This window comes from Vombatus ursinus, unplaced genomic scaffold (assembly GCF_900497805.2).
Source record: "Vombatus ursinus unplaced genomic scaffold, bare-nosed wombat genome assembly UNPS02014791.1, whole genome shotgun sequence".
In the NCBI taxonomy this organism is placed as follows: Eukaryota; Metazoa; Chordata; class Mammalia; order Diprotodontia; family Vombatidae; genus Vombatus; species Vombatus ursinus.
This window is the reverse complement of record NW_020954569.1, coordinates 32909525-32936903: the sequence shown is the minus strand read 5'-3', so window position 1 is coordinate 32936903 and position 27379 is coordinate 32909525. Positions and strand designations below refer to the sequence as shown.

At 36.9% G+C, this 27379-nt stretch overlaps 2 protein-coding genes across 7 annotated transcripts in view; one reads left to right on the top strand and one right to left on the bottom strand.

Moving 5' to 3' along the window:
* The first annotated feature begins 32 nt into the window (after window positions 1–32).
* On the top strand, window positions 33–19760 carry CCT5 (chaperonin containing TCP1 subunit 5). The gene is made up of 11 exons (XM_027868851.1): window positions 33–224; window positions 6251–6311; window positions 6392–6556; window positions 8746–8944; window positions 10761–10953; window positions 11042–11191; window positions 11549–11668; window positions 13233–13418; window positions 15869–16006; window positions 16947–17127; window positions 19481–19760. The coding sequence occupies exons 1-11, from the start codon at window positions 120–122 to the stop codon at window positions 19606–19608; spliced, it is 1626 nt and encodes a 541-aa protein (XP_027724652.1). The 5' UTR covers window positions 33–119; the 3' UTR covers window positions 19609–19760.
* An 850-nt stretch (window positions 19761–20610) lies between these two features.
* The window catches only part of CMBL (carboxymethylenebutenolidase homolog), a 55243-nt gene continuing 48474 nt past the window's right edge, over window positions 20611–27379 (bottom strand). For all 6 annotated transcript variants that reach the window (XM_027868854.1, XM_027868860.1, XM_027868855.1 and 3 more), the window contains exons 5-8: window positions 24340–24482; window positions 23160–23251; window positions 22315–22497; window positions 20611–20924 (exon numbers count right to left, since the gene is read on the bottom strand). In XM_027868854.1, coding sequence (XP_027724655.1) covers window positions 22318–22497; window positions 23160–23251; window positions 24340–24482 — 415 coding nt within the window. In that variant the 3' untranslated portion in view covers window positions 20611–20924; window positions 22315–22317. The remainder of the gene's footprint in view (window positions 20925–22314; window positions 22498–23159; window positions 23252–24339; window positions 24483–27379) is intronic.

The following is a 27379-nucleotide window of genomic DNA, read 5'->3' as shown; positions in this document are numbered from 1 at the left end:
GAGTCAACTGCGCCTGCGCGAAGTGCTGAAACGCTGTTTGTCGCGAGAGCGAGCGGTGGCTTCCCTCCCACTTAGATCGTCTCCGCCGGTTGCTGGGAGGGATCCCTTCTAGCGGGACCATGTCTTCCATGGGGACTCTGGCATTTGACGAATATGGCCGTCCCTTCCTCATCATCAAGGACCAAGAGCGCAAGTCTCGCCTTATGGGACTGGAGGCCCTCAAGGTAACGGATCCCGGAGTCGTTGGTTCCCGAAGAACGGGAGGCCCCGGGAGCCGGCGTTTCCTGCGCGTGCGCGAGGGCTGGGGAAGGGTTCCGCCATGTGCTCTTGGGAAGGACCGAGAAATTCTCCTGCCCGGTTCCTATTGAGCTCCCTACCCCATTCAAGGCACACGCGTGACCCTCCCCCCCGACCTCCGGGAAGAAGAGCTTCCGTGGGCCTTCTAAACAGCAAGGGCATAGTTATTACCCAGGGTTTATTGGGGGTGGGGCAATTTGGAAGCCCATAGTTTATTAGATTGCGTCTAAAAGAGTATAGCGCCTACGTCCAGGGGACTTAGGCCTTCCATTGACCCGGTTTTTGTATTTTTTGTGTCCTTTACAGGGTGTATCTAAAACCGCAGTAAGATTTTAGGAACACCTTCTAAATAAAGGTTAATTGTAGATTTGCTACTTATTCCACAATTAACTAATCATTTAGCCGAAACAGTAGCTTCTGGGTACCCTCCACTGCATCCCACTAATGTACAAGTGTCGTTTATTCACTCTTTATTTATTCAGTACCTTAGAGATATGGTAAATAAAACAAGCTCCTTGGCCTTGGGGAGTTGATCTCTTGTAATGGAGCGGAAAAACGTGTGTGTAATATTAAGCAGGATACATTCTGCGGGCTTCCTGGCTTTAGGAATTTAATAACCTCTTTTTGTCTGGTGTAATAAAGGGAGACCTTATGGATGAGGTAAAGTTTTTGACATGGGGCTTTTAAAGAATGAGTAAGATTTAAGCAAGGTGTACGGAGAACGTAAACTAAGTCAGGGAGGCAACAAAGAGCATCTTCAAGGAACAAGGAGTTGACTTGTTTGAAGGGATGGACCATAAGGGGAGGGGGGGATGTAAGTCTGGAAAAGTAGGTTAGGACCAGATGGTAGAACCTTGGATGTGCAGGTAAGGAGTTAGGACTTGGCTTGCTAGGTTTTCAGAAAGTATATTTTGGATGGTTTTAGTATTGTACACTGGAGGCAGGAAAAACCTCTCAAGAAGCTGATTAATTTCTCCTTATGAGAAAGTATAAGAATCTGGATTAAAGTATTGGGAGTAGGAATAGAAAAGGAGATGATACCAGACAAGCTGTTGGCTTTTTATTAGCCACAATTACAGCTTTAAAAAGAAAAGATTGGGGCTCTGCCCCTTGTCTTGAAATTAAGTGCATTTGGATGAAAAACTGAATTTACTTTGTATGATGTTGCTTACCTAATGCCACATAGATGCAGGATAATTGTTGGATTTAGCAGGAGCTTTTAAAAAGTTGAATCTTGACTTGAAAGGTAGAAGAGATCTTATATTCAGGATGGGCTGAGTTCAAGTTTTACACATAGCATAACCTTACTTTAAAATACTTCCCTGTTGAATAATTCTGGACTTTAAGAATATTTTTGTTTTAATTTTCCTTTGGAGATGGCTTTTTATAAAAAGAAATGATGAAATTCTTTGAGTGAAAGAAGTTGCCTTAGGCAAATTGTGGAGTAGGAGCCTGAGAAAAATTCATGTTTAAATAATAGTTTCCTGTGTCTTTAGTATGAAGCGCAGGGTTAAGGTAAATTTTAAGGATTTTATGTATATTTTCATAGCTCTTATTGTCTTTCAACCTGTATACCATTGACTTCTTTACCTTCAGTTCTAACATACTTTTGGATTCTGTTGACCTTCAATTAAGCTTGATACTGTAAGCACCTAACCCATTTCAGCAAACAGGCTGTTAGAGTAGGCTGGGGCCCAAAAAGTAAGGCAGTAAGTAGTGTGGGCTAAGTGGCGCAATAGATAGAGTGCCAGACCTAAAAAGTCAGTCCAGTCAGTCAATAAGCTTTTATTAATTAACTTATTAATTAAGCACCTTGTTATTCAGTCCTTTGGGTTGAGTCTGACTCTTCATGACCCCTTTTAGGGTTTTCTTGGCAAAGATCTTGGAACAGTTTCCCATTTCCTTCTCCAGCTCACTTTACAGATGAAGAAACTGAAGCAAACAGAGTTTAGTGACTTGCCTAGAGTCACACAGCTAGTAAGTGTCTGAGGCCTGATTTGAACTCTGGTCTTCCTAATGCCAATCCCAGGTCTCTATCCACTGAACCAACTAGCTGCCCTTACTAAATACCTAATATGTGCTGGGTACTGTACTTTATATGTGGCTGAGCAAGCCATTTTACTTCAATGAGACTCTTCATCTGTAAAATGGAGCTTGAATAGACTCCAGGGTCTTTTTGATGAAAACATGGAGGAAATAAATATGAACTGAGGCAGGAAACACAAGTTATATTTTGGGATCTTTAACTACCTGGTTGTATGATATTAGATGATCATTCTGCCTCTCTGAGCATAATTTCCTCACCTTAAAAGGGGAAACAGGTTGACAAGATGACCTGCAAAACCCCTATAACACTGAAATTCTATAATCTATACAAGATGACAATATCTTGGCCAATAAACTAATTATGTGCTAATATTAATGACTAAGAAGTTAGAGCACCAATATATAGTTGAAAAAATTAAAAAAAGGTTTTAAAAGTACTTAATGACAATATATTAAAAGGACAGGAAAAAGAAAAGAAAAGTGCCTGGCCTGGAGTACCAGGCAGAGAAGCAGATGCAAAGTGGTGAAATAGATATGTGAAATGATGGTAAGAAAGATCAACTTTAGGGTATTGCCTTCATGTTGTTTTGATGATGGAATAAGCTATTGATTAAATGAATGAATGTTGAAATGAATTATTATTATACCATAAATTTCAGTTTCATCTTTCATTCGTTAATAGCGCAACTAGGCTAGGTGACAGGCTTGAAATCAGGAATACCAAAGTTCAAATGTGGCCTTGGATACTTACTAGCATTATGACCCTGGGCAAGTTATTTAGTCCTGTTTACCTCAGTTTCTCATCTATAAAATGAGCTAGAGAAGGAAATGGCAGCCCACTCCAGTATCTTTGCCAAGAAAATCCCAAATGGGGTCACTAAAGAGTTGGAAACAACTCTTGAATAACAAGATGTAGACACACCTTTCAGACTTATTCTGGATGCTAGCTAGATAGTATTCCAGGGAAACAATAGTGACTGAAAAAAAGGGATAATATAATCTAAGTCCTTATGACATCACTCACATGCTACTTCAATGATGTGAGAGTGATGACCTTATTTAAACCCTCTCTGCTCATCATAAAACACCTGTACCTAGGTGGAAGTTAAGAAATTTACCTTTTCCCCAAAAGAGACTGGAATAAGTAACAAGTGAAAATAGCTTTATTTATCACTGGCTTCTTTTTTAAAGGAGTTGGATTTCTGGGTGTTTAGTGGATACTGCCCCAATTATTTTTACAAAGGGTAGGGACATATCGGAGATCCCTATGTGAGCATGTCTCTTAAGTGTGGTCCAGGGTCCCCTACACTTCCCTTAGATCCCTTAAACAGGAACCACAAAGTCAAAACTTTTCATTATAATACTAATACGTTTAAATTTGTAATGAGTAAGTATGGATAGATGGTAACTGACATAAGCAGAAGCTGGGGGGAGGAGAGAGGATGAGAGTTCATTTTTAAGAGTGTGAGAGGCTCCTAAAATCAGATGAGAACCGCTGATACAGAGCAAGGTTTCTTAACTAGAGGTCCACAAATAGAGTTCTTTGGGTCCAGGAACTTGGATGGGGGAATAATTTTATCTTCAATACAGTGAAACTGGCCTCCTTGCTCTTGCTCAAATAAGACAATCCATCTCCCAAATCTGGGCATTTTCACTGGCTGTTCCCTATTCCTAGAACTCTTCTTTGACTCTTTATCGTTGTCCTCTGTCTTCACAGGCTTCTTTCAAGTTTCAGGTAAAACCTCACCTTCCACAAGAAGCCTTTCCCAGTCCTCCTTAGTCTTAGGACCTTCTTAAAGAGATGACATTGAATTTTTCATGTCTGTATCTTGTTTGTACGTATTTGTTTGTGTGTTGTCTCCTCCATTTGACTTTGAGATCCTTGAGATCAGGGATAGTAGCTGGTTTTGTTTTCTATGTGAATGTTTTGGGGGTTTTTTGGTCCTTTGTATTTCTCTTTCTCCCCCCTTTTTTTTTTAAATTTTTCCATCTTTTTAAGTGGGGCAGGGGACTTGGCACATAGAAGAGCTTAATAAATATTTGTTGACTTGAGGTTTTTTGTTTTTTAACCTCTAACTGAAATACACTTTTTCTTCACTTTTGAGAAAGGATTCGTAACGTTGACCAAACAACCAGAGGAATCCATGGGCTCCACAAAAAAAGGTTAAGAACCTGTGATCTAGGAGCAGCTAGGTGGCTCAGTGGATAGAGCACTGGCCCTGAAGTCAGGAGGACCTGAGTTCAAATCCAGCCTCAGACCCATACTAGCTTTGTGACCCTGTGCAAGTCATTTAACCCCAATTGCCTGAAAAAAAGAACCTGTGATCTAGAGGAATGATCAGCATCCTGCCTGTGTGGTTTGTCTAGTGCATTTGCCTTCCTAGAACTCAGTTTCCCTTACCATTGTTGGGGGGTAAAGAGGAAAACCAAGAGTGTGGCCCATAAAAGGGTTATAAGATGGTTGGGAAAGGGGGACGGGGAAGATGACTATTGTTTTGGAATATTAAGTTGTCAGAATGAAAAAAAATAAAGAAAGCACTTGTATTTTAAAGGTCATAAAGGTTGTAATGAAAAATAAAATTTGTGTGTGTATATATATGTATATCTCCTTGGTGCAGAATTAGTTGATTTGCTATTGGGGGAATTGGCTATACTGGTTTGATTTCATTCACTTAATCAAATATTTAGTGATTGCTTTCTATACCTGATACAATAGTCTTTGCCCTCCATGATCTTAAAATCCAATGAAGGGGCTGAAATATGTGCAAAAATAAATACATCATAAGGCAGCAGTGGCATGAATAATAGTAAGTGAAGAAATAGGAGTTAGAAGTGGCAAAGATTATTTCTGACCTGGAGTCCAAAAACTCTGCCTAGAGGTGGTTATTTTTTTAACTTAGCTTTGAAAAATGGCTGTAAAGTTTACATGAAGAGATAAGAGTAGTGCAGTGTTTTTGGATAGAATGTATATCAGTAACAAAAGCAGGAAAGAAAAGTAGAAGGGATGTCTTAGAACAACAGGTAGGCTATAGTAGGAGATAAGGGAAAGGGAAGGTAGGAAGCACATTGTGAAGAACCTTGAATGCAAAAGTAAAGAGTTTGGATTTTATCCTGGAAAACTGTTAATTCTCAGGTAAAAAATCTTAAAGATCAAAATTTAATATCAGGAAGATAACCTCATTTTAGGAAAATTTGAAGGGAGAAGCAAGGAAAGTATTTGCAGTAATACAGTATTACATAATAAGAGCTTGAACTAAGGTAAGGAAATGGGAAAAAAAGTGGCATTCACAATTTGGTCAGTAGATGTGGTGAGAGAGTTAGGAGTTGGAAGGTTTCAAACTTAGTTGGTTGATGATTGCAGTACTTCTGACCAAAAAGTTAAAAAACATTTTTTTTTAAAGAACTGGTAGGCTTTGTAGAGCCCCTTGCTCTTCAAACTGATAAAACAACTAGACATTAAACCACTGGTTACTGCCAGTATAGATCATAAGATTCCTCTCGGAATTATAGGCCCTATTTGACAGCACGGTGGTTATGTGGGTGTTTAATTCCGTAAATAGTACAACTAAAATATAAACTGCCTACAGTTAAAATGGACATAATTTTGGTAAGTATGAAATATCAATTGACAGTGGGGTGTTTTTTGGTATTGTGTGGATGCTATTGGAGATGCTAGGAAGCATAAGACTGGAAATTTGTTAAAATAAGGGAAAAAATAAACTTTAAATAACAGTTCAAGATAGCAGAACTCTTAGAAGTTATCGCATATCAATGTTAAATTAAACAACCGATGGCTGTGACTTAGTATTTTGTAAATGAGTTCCCTCCTTTTGTTATGTTGAGAGTCTTTCCCTTGCCATCATCATTGGCCAATTTCATTCTCACTTCTTTTGTTTGTTTCTTTTAGTCTCACATAATGGCGGCAAAGGCTGTGTCAAATACAATGAGAACATCACTTGGACCTAATGGTAAGATTCCAGTTCTGTTTTTGATCAGTTTTATTTGCTGAATTTCAAATCTCTGAACTATTTTAATGTTTTTTCTTTAGGGCTTGATAAAATGATGGTGGATAAGGATGGTGATGTGACTGTAACCAATGATGGTGCCACCATTTTAAGCATGATGGATGTAGATCATCAGATTGCTAAACTGATGGTTGAACTTTCCAAATCACAGGATGATGAGATTGGAGATGGGACTACAGGAGTAGTGGGTAAGAAAAATCTGAAAATAAGCAGACTAAGCAATCAAGGGTGGTGGTTTTTGTTGTTGACCACAATAAGTAACTTTCTAATCAAATGAATACCATATCCACGGAGAGTCAATTTTAAATCACTGGTCAAGTAGGCTGACTTTTTTTTTCCTGATAAAAGGTATAGTCTTATTATTAACAATTGCTGGCTTTTTTTTTTTTTAACTTTAAAGCTTGCTTTACATAGATTTGCATTTGAGCCTCACAAACAGCCCCTTGAGGTAGACTACAGAATAATATTATCCCCAAAAATCTTTCTGATCCATTTGCAGAGAAAGGAACCTAAAGGTTAAATGACTTACATGTGGCCACAGAACTAGTAAGTCTTCTTGACTTCAAGTCCAGTGTGCCATAATGCCTTTATATATTATGCATAGTGTGCTTGCTCAAAGGCAGATATATAATTACTCATGTCACACAGATAATAAATAGCAGAGCCAGATGTTTAGTTCAGGACCTCTAATACATGGTCTAGCACTTTTTTCACTTCATCAGTTGATTAATGACTTAGTATTGGCCAGTATTAATGTCCGAAATAGCATCCTTTGCCCTATTTTTTCAATCACTTGGATAAAAAATATTCCATACCTGTTAAATTACTAGATGATAAGAGTTATTTCAGAAAGCTGGTCCAAAAACATTGGTTCTTACATTTTATGTCTTATAGATTGAGTCTCAGAAATTAGCTGCACAGTTACAAGATAGGAAAAATCTGGTTTATGTAAGGACATGATTAAGCATGAGTCAGTGTTGTTGCCAGGTTGTTGAGGTTTTTTGTTTTGTTTGTTTGTTTTTGAGTTGTGTTTAGTTTTGGGTTTGGGTTTTGGTTTGGTTTGGTTTGTTTTGTTTGAACTCAGGTCCTTTGACTCTAAGGCCAAGCTCCATCCACTTGTCACCTAGCTGCCCCTCAGCTTAAGATTAGTACTATCAGGCTGAATTAATTGAAGTGTACTTATTAAGTTGTAGGAAGTAATATATCTGGACCATTTTGTTCATTTCTCAAACAAAGTAGGTAAATTCAAAAGAAAGTGCCCAGGATGGTAACAGTCTGGAAATTGTATTATGGGAAAGATTGGAAGACTTATGGATATGTAATTGGAAGAGAAGATTAAAAGGAGACAAAATAGCTGTCTCAAAATATTTCAGGGACTGTCATATGCAGGAGATAATAAACTTACTCTTTATTTCTCTAGAGCAGGGATTCTTAGCCTGGGGTCTATAAATTGTTTTGTGGTTGTTTTTCCTTTATTTTGATGACTATATTTCAAAAAAAAAATGTATTCTTTGTAACCTTAACAGATTTTATTTTATCCACTCAAAAACATTCTGAGAAGGAGTCCATAGCATTCACCAGATTAGCAGAGGAGTCCACAAGACAGAAAAAGGATAAGAACCCCTGTTCTCAGGGGTGGAGCCAGGACCAGTGGAAGAAATTACCGGGAGGCAGATTTCAGTTTAATAAAAGGATATTTTTTTCTAACTATTAAAGCTATACAACAGAGGATCAGTGGAATTGTTAAAATATTGCTTTCAACTTGTGACCTTTGTTAAGTCAACTTAACCGTGTAGTAGGAACTGTGCTAAGTGTTGAGGATACAAGTGGGGGGGGGGGCAGAGAACAGTCTTTGGCTTAGAGGAGCTTTCATTCTAATAAGAGAAACAACACCTAAAGAAAAGGCACCCATGCCATGGCCATGTTAACAGAGTCCAGAGAATCAGACTGGAGTGGGGAGAGGAATGAATGATGGCTGGCCTTGGTCCCTTCCTAAATTGTAAGTTCCATGAGGTTTGGGACCATACTTAATTATGCAAGTGTGGATATTTCCCAGTGCATTATTCTTTGCTCTCTTTTCTCTGCCTTGGTGATTTCATCTACTCCCTTGAGTTCATTTATATGCATATTGCAGTTAGTCTAATGTCTCACTTGAACTCTAATGTCACGTTACTAACCATTAGTGGAACATCTTTAAGTAAGTGACAGAATATCTTAAGGTGCCAATTCTTGGACACTTGCCATTACACCAAATTGCCTTCCTGCAATAATTGTGTACAATAAATTCAGAAACAAAATGCTTATTAAGACTTACCTAAATAGCTTTCTACTGAGTTTTTCTGTATTGTTGTTTTTTTGTTTTTCTCCCATTTCACAGTTCTGGCTGGTGCTTTGTTAGAAGAAGCTGAACAACTGCTGGATCGTGGGATTCACCCAATCAGAATAGCAGATGGTTATGAGCAGGCTGCTCGAATTGCCATTGAACATTTGGACAAAATCAGTGATAGTTTTCCAGTTGATGTTCACAACACGGAACCTCTCATCCAGACTGCAAAAACAACTCTTGGTTCTAAAGTGTAAGTTCATAACATCACCAGTATTTGTATTTGTTGTGTGCCACTTTTAAAAACAAGCATTTTGTTAGAAAAACCAGGCTGATAAATAATTTAGAAATATAGCTAATAAACTTTTTGGCAAGCTAAGTAGACTTCAATGACTAATAATTTCCTATCATATTTGTGTTTCATATTTTGTTTAGATTTAGTCATGTCTAGTAACCCATACATTATGTGTAGTGATGAGTAAAATTAAGCTCCAATATAGTGCAATTTCGAATCACTTCTCATAGGTTATTCATGTAATAAAAACTCCATTTTGTATAACTTAAATTTATTTATTAACCACCATGGCTTCTGTTCTTTCCATATATAGCCCCAGAAGTAGCCTGACAGACAAAGTCTGAGAGGAGACAGTGAATACTGGACCTTTCTGTAAACATTAAGTGACTGTTCTTTGGGTTTGCAAACATGGCCTTTAGGATCCTTTTAATGCATTTCATTCAACAGTCATTTGTTAAGCACCCTACTAGGTTCTAGGGAAGGTACCAAGATGATAAAGACCTTGCTCTCATGAAATCTGTAGTTTGGCAAAGGGTTGAAACACCTTCCTTTTCACTCTTATTCATTAAGCTCCAGTTTGTTGAGAATTACCTCTTTTCTCTAGAATCAAATCTATAAAGTCCTCCATTTTGATTTTTAAACCCTTTCTAATCCTATACCAGGGCAGCTAGGTGTCAGGCCTGGAGTCAGGAAGACCTGACTTTCAAATCCAGCCTCCGGCACTTACAAGCTATGTGACCTCAGGCAAGTCACAGAATCCTGCTTACCTTAGTTCCTCATCTGTAAAATGAACTGGAGAAGGAAATTGACAAATCACTCCATTATTTTGGCCAAGAAAACCCAAATAGGGTTACGGAGAGTCTGACATGATTGAAAATTTACTAAGCAACAAATCTGACATTAACCTGTCTTTTCATCCTTAATATGTCTTTCTCCCTTAGCCAGACTTTGTAGTGTATTTAGGGATCTCTGAGCAGGTATTCCTTCAGTTTTTTTCTAGTGACATCTTTTGGTATTCTTGCTGATTTTTTATTTTTTCCCACATGAAGTGAGTCAGTTTTCTCTTAATTCTATAAAGTAGCCCATTGGTACATAATTTTTTGGGTTAATATTATATAAAACTTAAAAATTAGGGGAAATATTGACATTTTTGCTCTCTTTAAAATAACCATGAACAGGTGATATCCATCTAATTAGGATCATAGGATCCTTTATTTCCACCAAAAATCTTTTTAAAGTTCTCCTGTGAGCCTTAGCAAGTTAACACACGCAAACATTTGTTACATTTGACATCATTCCCAAGATATATATCTGTCCATTTTCTCAGTTTTGTTGGCAGTGTAGCATAGAAATGCAAATGATAAGTTGTGTATGCAGATTTTCTAATCCTTTGATATCAGTGCTTATTCCTTTAAATTTTTTTTTGTCTTCTTGCTATAATTATTATTTCCAACACTGACAAATAGAAGTGGTGATTTCATTGATATAGGGAACTCTCAGATGAGGAAATTACAAGACCCTTTCTACATCTGTTAATAATTTACAAATTACAGGGCAGCTTGGTGGCGAAGTGGATAGAGCACTGGCCCTGACATCAGGAGGATCAGAGTTCAAATTTGGCCTCAGACCAAACACTTAATATTTACTAGCTGTGTGACCCTGGGCAAGTCACTTAACCCCAATTGCCTAAAAAAAAAAAATAATAATAATTTAGTAATTACTAAATAAATTTCAAAGCTATAACTAAAGTATGTTCATTTTTTTTTCTCATCAGAGTTAACAGCTGCCACCAACAAATGGCTGAAATTGCTGTAAATGCTGTCCTGACAGTAGCTGATATGGAACGGAGAGATGTTGACTTTGAGCTAATCAAAGTAGAAGGCAAAGTAGGAGGAAGACTTGAAGACACTCAGCTTATTAAGGGAGTAATTGTGGATAAGGATTTTAGTCATCCACAAATGCCTAAAGTAAGTCATTTCCTCTTTTTCCTTTTGTAGCTTGATATTTTTTAACCTTTAAATCATCTAAACAAAATATTTTCATTTTTTTGTCTAGGAAGTGAAAAATGCTAAGATTGCAATTCTTACATGTCCATTTGAGCCACCCAAGCCAAAAACTAAACATAAGCTTGATGTTACATCTGTAGAAGATTACAGAGCCCTGCAGAAATATGAAAAGGAGAAGTTTGAAGAGATGATTGAACAAGTGAGTCTTACTGTGGTCCTGTAGATATAGTGAATGAAAGAAAGTATTTATACTAAGTATTGTGCTATCTTGAATAGTTTTTTTAGGGATCAGTTCATTTTGATACAGCATATCATATAATTTAAGTCTTCTAAATATGCCTTTGTTGATAAAAGAAGGTTAATTAAGCACTTCTTTAAAAAAACAAACAAGCTATCCCAAGGAAATCACTGGGGTTGTTTTCACCTTTTGAAGAATAGTTTTAATTAGGTATTACAGCCATACTTACCCTTGAAGCATGTGGAATTAAAAGTTGTATATTGTCTTTGTGTTTTTTGTTTGTTTGTCTGTTTTACATTAGATTTTTTTCTTTTTCAGATTAAACTCACTGGTGCAAACCTAGCTATTTGCCAGTGGGGCTTTGATGATGAAGCAAATCATTTACTCCTTCAGAATAAGTTGCCTGCTGTCCGTTGGGTAGGGGGACCTGAAATTGAAGTAAGAAATTCTATCTTTTTATGTGGTTTTTTTATTCTAGAGACTTTTTAGACATAACTGTTTTACTCTTTTTTTCTTTATTGTCAGTTGCTTAATTTATATGATTGGCATTGTGTATCTGTGATAAAATACACTGGCACAGTGAAAAATATGTCATTCTAGAATTTGTTTTTAAAAAAGCTCTATTTTTTTTGGACTTTTATAGTTTAAAGGGACAAGTCACAAAAGATTATTTCCTTTATATTCAGATTGTGAAGATTGATATTTCAAACCCATGATTTCATGAGTATAGGTATTCCTTCCACTAGTATAGATAGAAGTGCTTTTCTCTCGTCCTGTGCAGTTCTTCCTATTTTCCCACAAATCCTACATAGGCATAGACAATATTCCTAGGATGTTATACTTATTCCTTTTATTCTCATAGTTTCTCAAGGTTTCACATTGTCTCTTTAAATTTGTCCTATATATTACTGCTCCACTTTTTTTGTAGTTATCTATATCCTTTGCTAATGTGACAGCATCCATGCTGGTAGTGTTGAAGGTAGACGTGGTGACCTAAATCTGTTTCATGATGTTTTAATTGTGATCTATCTGATCTTTTCCCACCATCAACTTGAGGCTTAAATTTATCCAACTTATTAGCTGTAGCTAAAGGGATCATAAAGAACATTGCTAATTGAGCCAGTCTGAAGGGAGAAAGAGGAATGAAAAGAAGGAGCTCTTCTCCCTTATCAGCCTTTTATTTTGCAGTTCTAAAAGATATGGGAATTTTTTTTTATGAAGTTACTAATTGAGAGCTTGAAATTTTCAATCATGATATAAAGGATTCAGTAATGAACTTGGAAACAATATTAAAATGTTCTCTGAGAAGTTCTTCTGTCTCAGCAATTTTTAGTCCTAGTCACAAATCTTTAAAGACCTCAAGTAAAAGCTAGATGCCCATTTGTCAGAAATGTTGTAGTTAGGGCTTCTGGGGAAAAGGAATTAGATTAATTAACCCTGAAGTCTCTTTCCAACTCTGAAATTTTATGCTTCCCATCATTCTTTTATGCCACTTTTGTCATATATCATCATTAATAAAATCTTCAGCTTCTTTACACCTACCATGTATGTTTCCATTTGAGGTGATCTCAAGGGTAGCTTTAGCTCTCCTGAGGCCATCACGTTCCATGATTCTTTCAAATCCTACTCCAATAATTCATTGTGGCATAGAGATGAGGCTGCATTCTTGAAAGACACACCAGTGGAGTGCAAGCACTAGCAGGCACTACCAAGCTGTGAGGTCCTAAAGTATGGGCCCAGCAACACATTGGAGTTACCAAAGAAGTGCATGAGAGGTTCATGAGAAGGCTGACCATCAAGTGTGTTGGGGAGGGAGGGATAGAGGAGAAGGGGGACATAAAAGTGGTATTTACAACACACAAAGCAAAGATTCAGTCCTGTGTGGCCACCTTCCAAAGTGAGAGTGGTAAAGTAGGGGAATTGAAGGGGGTCTCGGATGGGTGCTAAGGCGCATTGTGATATTTGACTTCATAAAATGTTTATTTTCTTTCCCTTTTTTTAGCTTATTGCTATTGCAACGGGAGGGCGCATTGTTCCACGGTTCTCTGAACTCACACCTGAGAAACTTGGTTTTGCTGGTCTGGTAAAAGAGATCTCATTTGGAACAACCAAAGACAAAATGCTTGTTATAGAGAAATGTAAGAACTCCAGGGCTGTGACCATATTCATTAGAGGAGGAAATAAAATGGTAAGGAATTATCAGGTTACATCTGAATTTGGCATACAGGTTGGCAGTAAATTTGATGGTTACAACTTCTGCTTGCCAACATAGAAAGATAGATCTCATCTTCTTTTATTGAAAGCTTTGGGTTTTATGTAATCTTCATTTGAAAGTATATCTTTCTTCTCCCCTCCCCAGAGCACCATCTTATGTAACAAAGAAGGAAAAAAAGTTATGCAAAACTAAGACTATATATCAGCTCTAACATTTAATTGTGTTCCACACCCATAATTGAAACTTCTATAGAGAAGGAAAGGATGTGCTGCCTTTTTTTTTTTTTTTTTTTTAAGGTAGTTGGGGTTAAGTGACTTGCCCAAGGTCACACAGCTAGTAAGTGTCTGAGGCCAGATTTGAACTCTGCTTCTCCTGACTCCAGGGCCGGTGCTCTTATCTACTGTGCCACCTAGCTGCCCCTAGGGTGTACATTTCCTTAGTGACAGCATTCAGTTTTCTTCTTTCAATATGTGTTCTTTTCATTTACCTTATCATTATGTATATTTTTATCTTGGTTCTCTTTAGTTCACTTTGTATCAGTTCATACAAGTTTTCCCATGCTTCTCAGTATTCTTCATTTCTTACAGAGTAATAATATTCCATTACATTTCTGTACCACAATTTGCTTAGCCATTCCCTTATCGATCTACTGTATTTCCTATTATTTGCTGCTGCTACTACTACAAGTGCTTCTGTGAATATTTCATTGTAGATAGAGAACCTTTCTTTCATCTTTGACCTTACATTACATGGTGGAATCTAAGGGGCAAAGAAGATGGACATCATATTGACTACTTTAACATAATTTCATTGCTTTCCATCAACACTGTATTAGTTTCCTGTCTTTCCACAACCCCTCCCCATCTTTTTTCATCTTAGCCAGTTTTAATGACTATGAGGTGAAACTTCAAGAGGACTATGGAATATTGCCTAAGAGACTGTGTTACTTTGCCACTTAAATAAACATGTCTGTAGTTTACCTATCTCCCTTAAATTGAGATACCTCTAAGTGAATCACTATTTGTCCGTGATATGGTCCTTTTTCTGTTCTTCTACTCACTAGTTCCAAATACTGACTTTAAGTCTTTACCCTTAAGCCATAATATGGGCGGGAAAGTTAAAGGGAATTCTACACATTGGCCTCCTTCCTTCCAGTGTTTTCCCATGTATCTGCTTAACTGGTATTCAAGGTATATATGTTTGAACTATTAAATGGTTTACAAAATGTCTATCTGTACAGCTTTTTTTTTTTTAAACATGCATTGTTAGGTTAAAATATATCATCTTAGTATATCAAATATAAGGTTGCAAATATAAGTCGCATGTTACAATAAATTTTTCTAGTCTTTAAGGTCTCTATCACAAGATTTTTACAATTTGTCATTTTTTTCCGATTTACAGTAGTAATATAAAGACTGGAACAGAAAGGGCTGTGTTCATACCTGCTGATTTTGAGCTAGTGATTATTAAATGTTTTTATTCAGAAAATTTATTATAACTTACAGCTGGCTAGATTAATTTAGAGCATTAGTTCTTAACTTTTTCTAAGTACTTTGTAATATTAAAAAGTTATTCACACTCTCACGTAACGCTGTTAGCATCTGCTCGTTGATAAAACATGACTGGATATGCAGAAACACTGTCTTCCAGGGTACTGCAACCAGCCTCCAGGGCTTTTATTGGATTTAGGACATGGAAGATGATGAAGCTGTGATTTAATTCCTATGTGGAACAGCTTTGTTCCATTCACTCACTGACATTGCAGTCCCAACATTAGCTTGCTATCTTGAAAGTGTAGACAGTTGAGATTAAAGTGGGCTGAAACTTAGGAGCTACTCGTACTACTAGAAAAGTAATTTTAAAACATAAGTATAAGGTGTTGGTAGAGTTATCTTGATATGTAAAGTATACAGTTATCCCTTCTGCATCTCCATTATCCCCACTGTGGGTCGACATAAGAAACTAAATGGGAATTTTGGGGGAGTTTTGTGGGATCCGCAGGTGAAACAAAAAGTTTAGAAATGCATGAAATATATTTATAGTGTTGTAAAATATGGACATATTTTATGTTTTAATGCCATAATAATTCAGACTTCTACTCTGGTACAAAGGGAGGGCCAAAAAATTTTGCTTTTGCACAGGTTTTCCAGATCACAGTGGGATGCGCCTCACAAGCCCTAACCCCTGTGATGTGGAAAGGATAACTATTTTACATGTTTATGATAGAACTTAGTGAACAAGTGAAAAGCCTGATGACAAGCAAATTTCAGTTTTTCAAGTGAAATGTCTTTATTATAATATTAGAAGTGGCTCTGATATTTAGGCAATAGGTTATGTACATGACATCTTCATTTTAATCTATATTTAATTATATAGGCATTGATTAAAATTAACTTGTACTTAAAACATTATTTTGCTTCTAGATAATTGAAGAAGCGAAACGATCTCTTCATGATGCTCTGTGTGTGATCAGAAACCTAGTTCGTGATAATCGTGTGGTGTACGGAGGTGGTGCAGCTGAAATATCTTGTGCTTTGGCAGTTAGTGAAGAAGCTGATAAGGTAAATGAGAGTATTTGAATGTGTTTTATGTCAGACTTCTATATTTAAAAAATTAACATTTTTGTAATGCTTGAATAGCTTGAAGCCGTGGTGAAATAGAGACGGTATCATACTAGTTATATAGTAATTAAAAAACACATACTTAAACCCCATTACTAGTTATTTGGTTATACAGAACATGCCATTAATTTCTTAGTCATCCACGATGAGTGAGACTCTTTCGTCCAGTAGTAGAATTGAGTGCATCCACGTATTTAATAAACACCAATCATTTGTACATCATGCACTTCCCTTCCCAAGTCACATTCTGAAGAGTCAGCCACATTCTGAGCTAGAGCTTGAGCTCCGGTGACTTTTAATTCCTTGATCTTCAGCCCACATTCATTACTGTACCACGTATTCTAGGTACATAAACATCATTCTTGTGAAACTAATTGCTCTTGTAACAATGCTTACCTGATGTGTTTTCACTGAGCTATTTAACATTAAGCAAAATCAAGAGGCATTTGTTAAGCACCTGTACTGGTGCTGGTACTGGTACTGGAGACACAAATATAAAAATGAAACATTCCCTATTGTCAAGGAGTTTATATTTTCTCAGGGTGTGGCATGTTATCTCCTTAAGGTGGCACAATAGATAATTGATTCAAGAAGACCTGAGTTCAAATCCTTTCTCAGTCACTTAACAGCTTTGTGACCTGAGCAAGTCACTTAACTTCTGTGTGCCTCTGTTTCCTCAGTTGTAAAAGGAATATAATAATAGCACCTACTTCACAAGAATATTGTGAAGATTGAATGAGTTCACATCTACAAAGTGCTTAGTACAGTACCTGGCACTTAAATGCTTTTTCCTTCTCCTTAAGTGAATGTTATTTGCTTTATAGTTAGTTCTATTTTCCTGCTATCAAATTATAATAAAATCTTTTATGTTAACTTACAGTGTCCTTCCTTGGAGCAGTATGCAATGAGAGCTTTTGCAGATGCATTAGAAGTCATTCCCATGGCCCTTTCTGAAAATAGTGGTATGAATCCCATCCAAACTATGACCGATGTACGAGCCAGACAAGTAAAAGAAATGAATCCTGCCCTTGGTATTGACTGCTTGCACAAGGGTACAAATGGTAGGGGATTTTTTTTATGTTTGTAATATTTTAATTTGTTTTAAATTGAATAGAGTTAGGATACATTTTTTATCTTTATTAGTATATCTTTAAATGACTAAACCCACTGATTGGGATTAAATTTGAGGTTTTGTAGAGGGACTGATCCACAGTTACTTTCAGTCAGTCTTGTTAGCAGAATAAAAGTTTATGCTGGTGGAACTATCAATAAATTGAAGGTTGAGAGTTACTATATTATGACTATATTATGCTGTCATTTTTTATACCTAGTTTTTAGTTGAATGTAGTATTTTGTTGTATTCAGATTTTTTTTCAGAATGAAACTATTCTTGGCAGTTCGCATGTAAAAGAAACATTTTCATTTATTAATATCGATAAATGTATAGTAAATATATGTATAGTACTTTGGCTGAGGAGGGAGCATGCACAGTTTAGAATAAAACACAATTCCTGACTTCAGGGAGCTACTTAGAACCTAGACACAGATAACTAGTCTACACAAAAGTATGACATAAGTACATAGATGTGGAAAACAGAGCTTTCTTGAATCTGAAGGAAGAGGGAGGAGATTGGAGGAGACTTTATGACTGGAGAGCAGTCGTTTGAGCTGAGCTTATGAAGGTAGACAGAGAAGAGAGTAGATTTTCTAGACCTAAGGAATGGCTTGAGTCAGGGCCTAGAACCCTGAGAACTTGGTCCAGTGTAGCAAGAGCACAGAATATGTGATGAGGAGTAATAATGCAGTGAGTCTGGGAAAGTAAGATGTTGCTGAATTTTGAACAGATCAGGCAAAGGATTTTAAACTTTACTTGAGGATGTTAACAGATAGCCATTGTAAAGAGGGCATGGCTGAGTATGTGTATGTTGAAGAAATATTGGAATCATAGGACTTAGATCTGGAAAGGACCCTAGAAATTATCAAGTTTCATCTCATTTTACAAATGAAGAGCTAAAAGCCCAGTTGGGATTTATTTAAACCTAAGCCCTCTGCTTCCAAATCTAGTGTTCTTTTCCACTATGCCACACCAGCTTGACAGTGATGCACAGGGTCAGTTTGGGGCAAGTGGGGAGGATGATTGAAGTATATTTTGGGAAATAGAAGAGAGGGGAAAGCTAGGCAATAGGAAACAAACATCAACAGGATTTGGTAACTGGGCAATGAAGAAGAGTCACAGGTGATAGTGAGGTTATTAACATTCGAGATTGGATGGATGGTAGTTCCACTATAAATAATGTGTTTTAAAAAGAGAAAGTTTAAAGTGACAGACAAATTCTATTTTGGATGTGATTGATGAGTTTAAAAATACTGTGCAGAGGGAAAGGCTACATGAGTAGTTACAGATGGAGGGCTAGAACTCAAAAGAGCTGGGCTTAGAAGAGCTCAAAAGAGCTGGGCTTAGAGGTATAGATATGACTCAACAGCTTAGATGTAATTTGAGATTGGCAAGGAAGAGATTGTAGGAAGAGAAAAAGGTCAAGGGTTCAGGGCAGAACATTAAAGAACACCCACCTTTAAACACCCTGATTGAGTAATTAGTGAATTAGAAATGAGAAAAACCAAGACAGTGTGGTGTCTCTGGGAGCCAAGGGTAGTTAACATTGTTAACTGCTACAGAGATGTGGAGGAGAATGAGGATTGGAAAAAAAATAAGCCATTAGATTTGGCGGTTAAATTATGACTTTTCAGAGAATAGTTCAATAGTTGGTTTGGGGATAAGGCAGATTACAGGATGTTAAGGATACTAGGTGAAGATGAATAGGGGACGTGTCCCATCTGATATAGACAACTTTTTCAAGAAGTTTGGCAGTGAAGGAGAACAAATGAGAAGAATGTGGGGTTTTAGCTAACCATTTGACGTGAACAAATTTTGATTCCCTTTAAAAAAAAAAAAACTAGTTTAATCTCACACCAGTAGAAATAGTGTCCAGGTGATGTAAAGTGCTAGTGTCATCCTACTCTACTCTTCAAGACCACATTTGGAGTATTTTGCATTTTTACTATGGCAAAATCTGATTATTAAATTCTACTAATTTGAGACTTATTAGGAGATGAGCTGCTGATGATTTTATCATTTCTACTATTTGGGGGAAAAAAAGACTTCAAAAAATATGCATAACATACTTAAAAGAATTAATGTTCTAGAAATGGGAACAGAGGCTAATTATAGATTGGCCTTATTGAAGAAGGCCTCTGATTGTCCTTTTTTTTGTAATTTAACTTCATTCCTTTCAGTATATTGACCTTATCCTTCATTTATCAGAATTGAGATTCATTATGTTATAATAGTTGGACTAAATTTTTGATACTATACATGATTGTATTGTGACATCCAAATCATTTCTGTTTTCCCAGATATGAAACAACAACATGTCATAGAAACTTTGATTGGCAAAAAACAACAGATTTCGCTTGCAACACAAATGGTCAGGATGATTCTGAAGATTGATGATATCCGCAAACCAGGAGAATCTGAAGAATGAAAACTTAAGTTGGAACAAAATGTAGTAAAGCTACTGCTGTGATTAAATAAACAGGAATCGTGTTGCAACCACAGCTATTTATTATTTTTCCCTTTTTTGACATTGTAATTGCTGTGTTCAAAAGACAATAATAAATTAGCTGTTTAACCATAGCTTGTTTCAAAACTGTATTTGTTGAGAGATTGACACAAGTTTTTGTATTTGTTACATTAAAGGGATCTCTAAATTAGATGTTTATCTGTTTTCTCATCAAGTTTTAAGAATAGTTTATTATTTGTAAGAGCTTTTAAATGAGACTTCATTTGTGAAAGGGAAAAGTGGAAGACAGAAAACTGAAATATATTTTACTAGTCGTTGAATTGTGAGACATATTGTAACAGCTCTGGTCCTGGGTTTACTAGTCACTCTCATGGTGTTAAGAGAAAACTATTGACCTAGCATCATGCAGAGAAATGGCTTTAGAGTGGGGTTCCTATTAATTGAGGACATTAATGAATGGGTGTAGATTGTTCTAATTCTACCACACTATTTGAAAAAACAATTTAAAACAATATTCATTTAGTTGACAACTTAATGGCTTACTGCAGTGGTTTTCAAACCTTTTTTGCTTAAAGTCTAGCATTTGCTATAAAAGAAGCCTTTCCAGTCCTGCAAGACTCCAGACTTGGGAATACTCTACTTTTATTTCCCTTCCCTCTCCTTTCTTTACTTCCCTAGCACTCACAGTGGAGGAGGTAAAAGTACATCTATAGATAAGAGTTGCTATTGGGACCTTGGAAATACCAAATTCTGTGAAGGGCAGGCAGCAAACATAAGCTCAGGAAGTAGCTTCAGATTTGGGGGCATATCTAGTAAACCTCAGAGTGCACCATTCAAGAACCAGTAGCATAGGCAAAAGAGCATTGGGCAGGGGATTTGTCGCGGCCGCTGCAGTGGTGAGCATGAGACCAGCTCGGTGCTCAGTGACCCGGAGACGCATGGATGAGGCAGGAAACAACAAAATAGCGGAAGCTCCTGTTTACTTTTAGCTGGGTGTGGCCTGTATAGCCCTCAAGGCACCTTGGGATCATGTGATCAGAGCCCGTCAGCCAGTCAGTAGATCCCATCGTTGCAGGCCTCGTGTCAGGGACGTGCACAGGATGTGCACGGGAAAGCTTAGCCATTCAGAGGAGAGCCGAACCAGCCATGATTGCTTCGTGTCCACAGAGGAGAGGTCAGTTAAGACTTCCTTGCTTTCACACAACAGACTGTGACCCTCAGCTTCCTGCTTAAGAAGCCAGGACTCCAATAGGCAGGGCGCAGCCCCGTGACAATTCCTGTGACAGGGATTCACAAGATTATAGTTGCCTTCCATCACTTTATGACCATCAGCTGATCATACACAGCTTAAATTTATACATCTGTAAAATGTGAATGCTTCCACATACCCTGCCTAATTTATGTGTGTGTGATTAAAAATTAAATTATGTGGTGGATATGAAAGGGTTTTGAGAATAAAGATGGTTTTCATATTATACATAAGTGTAACAGTGAACACTAAGAAATAGGTGAAGGTAATAATCCCTAAATCAAAAATGACTAGCCCCCAAAGTCTCAACCTTCATTAAATATGCAAAAGGTGATTCATAAAATTTGGTTTTAAAATTATTTTAGCCTCATGTTGTGGATGTTTGGGGTTTTTTGTTTTTGACAGATGGCTATTGTCTCTAACACTCTTAAGGCATGGTCCTGGATGATTATCATAATAAATTTAATTTTCATCAAGACTGTAATTGGATTGCTTGCAAACCAAGATCATTTCATAAATTAAAGTGGACTCATCTGCAGTTTTCCCCTCTAGGACCCACTAAATTTCCTGTGGTTAATGTGTTGTCCTAGCATTGCACTCATTTTTCTGACGCTAGCCCTAAAGTACAAGACAGTATATTAGTATATTCATTAGCAGTTGATTATCTAGAAATTTGGAGGTGATTCTGAAATATCTATAACTACTACCATCATAGCTCCTCCCATAGCTGTGAGATCTGTGGTAGGAAAGAAAACAGATTTTCAAAAACTGAATTATGTAAGAGAAAAATAGGCAAGGGCAACAACAGTTGGAAGAGTCATGGTAAAGTTAGTTTCGTGCAGGTTGCTATAAGCTTAGGGACTCCTTAAAAATCTTCGTTTTTCATTTTACATTGTTACTCAAAGCTCTACAAATTAAATCAAGCCTCCTCTTTTATTGGGTAACATTTCCCACATAATGCTTAGGTTGCTTTTCCCCCGGTATGTAGCTTAAATCCATTGCAAAGAAAAAATGGTATCCTTCGGTGGGAGAGAACAGTGGTTTTTCTCCTGGTTTTCTCCTCCACCTGGAATACTTCCCAGCTATGTTTATCTAGTTCGTTCCCTTCATGATCCAGCTCAAACGCTGCCTTTTTTCCTGATGCCTCCAGCCCAGTATTCTTTCCCGATACTAAACTCCACTGTTGGAATTATGTGTTCCTTATATTTAGATCTTACTATCATGGAGCTTATCTAGAGAAGGTTATCTATAAACATGAGAATAATTGTTAAATGAATAAACAAGGCATATGATAAATTTTCAAAATAGAAATTATAATTTCTAGGTAAAATTCATTTTAATAGTCTAACGAATTTTGAAAATTAAAATTATTAAGAATTCCATTTTGGTTAATTTGAAAAGGGCTGTGTCTTGCTTACTGGCTAAATATACTTGTTCAGCCAGTTGATTAGATCCTTCCTTGCTTCTTCAATATATGGTTTATCTTTAGGGTTCCAATCTTCTCTCTGGCGATGCACAAACCCATGAGTTTGCCCAGGAAATATTTTAGTTTGATAATCAACTTTGCAGTGTTCTTTCAGCTTCTGTGTCAGCAAAGTGACCTGTCAAGCAAAACGTTTTTATAATAATGTTTTAACAATTTTCTTGTTGCCAGTTTCCAAATTGCCTATTGTTCAAAACTTGCCCTACAGATAGAATAGATTTCTGTTACTTTCAAGTTTACTAGTGGCAAAGGGAAAATCTATGACCATTTAATGTTAGGATGGCAATTATAATCAGTTTTGGCTGATAAAATGTATTATGTGAATGAACCATTAGAAGGTTAACAGGTTGGTACTTTGCTGGAGCTAGTCTTTTCTGTGTGAGCTTCATTCTCCCATATTTTGAAATTGCACATGGGTTAAGATAGGGTGCTATGGGTCTTCACTTGGAAAGCTTACAAAATTGAATTCACATTCCTTTTAACACATTGAATATTGTGTCTGCCATGTAACAAACCAAACCATATAAAAGCAATGTCCCTGACCCCAAGAAGCATATGCTCTCTTCCCCTGTTTATATTCTCACTGAGAACTGGCATTTCATAGAGGTACACATATGTACATGCGTACATAGAATTCCTTTCAGATGGCCTCATGGAAAGGATGGGATTTTAAGGTTGTACCAGAAAATTGAAGCTTAGTCTAATGCTTCTCAGAGAATGTCACATCATGTGTTGGTAAAGATATAGATGCAAACAACCCACTTTGAAATGACCACTTACTTGCTCAAGAGGAATTACAGCATCATTCTCTGCAAAAATAAAGAGTGTAGGATTCTTCAAACTATATACATCTTCAGAATCTCTGACAATGCCTAGAAAACATTGAAAAGAATTTTAATGCATTGAGTTGATTAAGTAAAATACCAGCATTTATTTGGTTACAACAAACATAGAAAAATAATCTTATTTGTCAGTCTCAAAGGAAGGTTGAATAGTAGATAGGCTAAAAGATAGACTTATAGCTACATATGCACATTATAGATTACAAAAATGTAAAAGCTAGGTCCTCAGTGTACACAATATATCTTAGGAATAAGTTAGGTCTTTTATATATGGAAGTGAATCTTGTTAGTCACCATGTATACCTATTATAACCTAGCAGCCTTTAAGAATAATGTCAGTTCTCAGGTACCTAATCTGTAATTTATACATGACTTAGGCACTGGGATGAGCTAGTTCTTTTCTGTTTTTTAGCAATTAAAATTGTTAACTGAAGTGTCATGTATAGATAGGTTTATTTTATATAATTTTTAAAAGGAAGGAATCTTAGAAATCATATAATTTGATAATTTTTAAAAGGAAGGAATCTTAGAAATCATCTAATCTGAGCCTCTCATTTTGCAAACAAGGAATATGACGTCAAAAGAAATAGTCATTTGCCCAATGTCACACAGGGAATTGGTAGCAAAGCCTTACCTAGGACCTCTTTCCACAGTAATTAAAAAGTATTTTCTATTGTTTCTACTCTGAAAAGTATTAAATACCCTGTTTGTTCATACACTCAACATAAATTTATCAAGTGGTTATTCTCTGAAAGGCTATGCTAGCAAGGCTTCATGTTCTGTTTTCTTAAGTCCACATTGGACCTTATAATCTCTATGGTTCCAACACTAAAATTCTTTAGTTTTGTGACTCCATATTTGTACCTCTTGATTTTGTATTGTGTTTAAGAGTTAGCAAATTGGGGAAAAGTTTATTTTTCTGCTTTAGAATTTGTTTAGAGCCATTTTTTACAGGTATTTGGAGGGGTCTAGGGGAGAGCTCAAGCAAGTCACTGCTTTTACTCCGCTGTCTTGGCTTCACCCCAGGAAGAAGCAAAAAAGTTTATTTTTCAAGCTGGCCACAAGCACATATCAAGATCAGTATTTAAGGCATTATGTAAAATATAACAAAGGCTTACCATAGACCGAGACTCCTGCTTTTAATTCTGGATATTTCATCATTAAATCATGTACAACAATTCCACCCCAGCAGAATCCAACAATACCAATTCTCTGGGCATGACACTTCTCTTTCAGATACTTAAGAACAACATTAGCCTCTCTGTAACGAATAAGGAAAAGGTATTAAGAAATAAAGACTAGCTTCACAAATACCTAGAAAGAAAACTGAGCCATTAATCCTATCACCAATAACAATACATTGTAACTACTGCAAATTTTATTTGACTATGTTAAACGGCACTTTTACATCGAACCAGATTTTCCTACTGCTTAAACCCTAATGTTGAATTAGCAATGCCAAAATCAAGCCATGCTGCAAGATATGTGAAAACAGGAGAAATTAGAAGAAATAATCATGAGACAGGAAATTCTTGCTTTCAGAGATCTAATAACTAGCAAAGAACTATGAACCATGAAACAATTAGTTCTGACATACACAAGCACACACATATAAGCACATACAGACAAGACACTCATTCATGCCTGAATGTTCAGCCTAGGTCATATCCATTCCATTTATAATGCTACTTTTTAAAACTTTTAATTTTTAGTGATAACTTTTGTTTTTATATCGCCTTCATTTCTAAATATATTCCTCCCTCCCCTACTATACTCAGCAAGCCAATTCCTTATAACAAAGCTTAAAAAAAAAAAGAAAGAAAAGGCAGTTCAATGACACTATCAGCTGAGTCAGACAATATGTGTAACATTCCACATATGTAGACTCCCAACTTCACCTACCCACCTTGACAAAGAAGGGAGGGAAGTGCATTTTCTTATCTCTTCTTCAGGGACAAAACTAGGTCATTATAATTATACAGCATTAAGTTTGAGGGGTTTTGTTCTTTACATTTACATGGGTATAGTCAGGTATTGCTTTCATAATGATATTCTTAACCCATAATCACCATTAGTTGGTCACTATGAATGTATTAAAAGAAAGTCATTAGGAAAGTAAGCTAAACAATTATAAAGCTAGAAATGCATTTTTGAGAAAGTATCTCTTTGGTAAGGCTAATTTCCCTGAGTCTTAAAAGAGCATACAAAAGGGTTTGCATGGCTTCTGCAGGTAAAAGTTGTTTCTGAGTTTTCTTTCATATGTGACCGGCCCTGGTTTAGCCCCATTCACTTTCCTTGTTTATTAGCAACTCAGCAGTATCTCAACTTCTGTTTAACAGCAATCCACTTCCTTACATAGGCCTCAACACATAAAAGGTCTCTACATCCAACAACAATATAAATCCAGTAATCTTTCCACTGTGTCAGTTTTATCCACTTTTATCCATTTCCTGTTTTTTCTAGAATCAATAGATTGTTTAAACAGATTAGTTTGATTATTTAACCATACATGGTGGCCTCTCCTCTTTATTCTTCTAATTTAGGGCTTATTTGACCTTTATTCTTAATAGCTGATCTAACTGCACAAAAACAACATACTTTGACATAATATCCATGTCAATAATCAAGCATTTCTGATCTATTCTAGTATATTAAGATAAAATCTATTTCATTTTTTATTGTCATTCAATGTTTACCCCATCTACTACCTTTCAATTCTTTTTGAAAAAAAATATTTTTAATACAGTTAGAAGGCCTCTTGGTAGTCTACAAGCCTTTGGCCTTTTTCATTCCCTTATCAATAATCATATTTCTCAATAGATCACTGTCCTGACCACTGCCTACTTTCCCACTGGAGTTATCAGATATCAAAATATAAGTTGACAATTCAGAAGACCCCCATCTAGCTCTTTATAAAACATCTTGCATTCCTACCTCAACAGGAGATTTTGGTGCACAAGTAAATAGTAGCCTATTTACTTAAGTTCATCATGAGACCTCTATACTTGTCCGGAAGACATCCTTGATGAAAGCATGTGAAGGAAAGAGGCAGGCTTTCATGGGTGACTTTTTTTTTAAACTGGGTTTCCCTGTCTCACCCAGGCTGGAAATACAGCAGCCAGTCACTAGCCCAATCTCACTACTGATTAGCATGGAAGCTTTGACCTGGATAGGTTTGCCCCTTCTTAGATAGTCTGGTGCCCCACCCCCACACATACACCAAGGGACTTTACCATATTGGGGCCAAATAACTGTAGACATCTGACAGGCTTAGCTAAGAACTCCTGAACTCTGGGGATCCACCAGTTTTACCAGAAACAGGGATGACAGATATGTGACACCATGCCAACCAATACGAAACTTTCTACAGCAGATCACATCTTTACAGTCATACAACTGACAGAAGAGTATAAAGAACATAAAGTTCTGTTTTACTTATTGATTTTAAGCTTAAGATTTTTGAGATGGAGCCAAGATGACTGAGTAACAGAAAATGTACCAGACCAAATCTTGAACAGGAAATGCAGAAAAAGTCAGTGAGTTCTTTGACCAGCCCAGGTTGGCATAGGGGGACAGACAGAGAGGTCTGGGGATACTAAATTTGGGGTCAGGGCAAGAACATGAAGGCATGTGGTATACTAAGGGAGAGGCAGGGCAAAAGGAGGTTCCAGGCCCATACTAGGATACCCTGAGACCCATAATGGAACACTGCAACAGAGACAGGTGCCAATTCGCAACTTTGTTGACCAATACCTAGTTCTGGGCCATTGGTCCAGGATGGACTAAGAAGGCGACCTCGAAAGGGATGGGGGGAAAGGGAAAAGGAAAAGGCAGACAAGAGCATTCACAGGTAGGGAGACCCTGGGTTATAACCAAGAAATGAGGACGTTCAGAAACAAGTAGTAGAAGTTTGGCTTGGCGCTCCAGGGAGCAGAGAGGCATCTCATTTCCAGCATCTAGATCAGCAGATAGAGGAATAACCAGGTTAGATATCCCAAACAAAAGCAGAGCCTGTGGTTCTCTCACTGAACCAACAGAACTCCTAGTTGGCTAATAGAGGCAGAGTCCAGCAGCAGCGTACTCTTGCTTAGACTCCAACTCAAGTCTGGAACTTGCAAAACTCAGACCAGGGGGACAGCAATCAGACTTTGCCCAGAA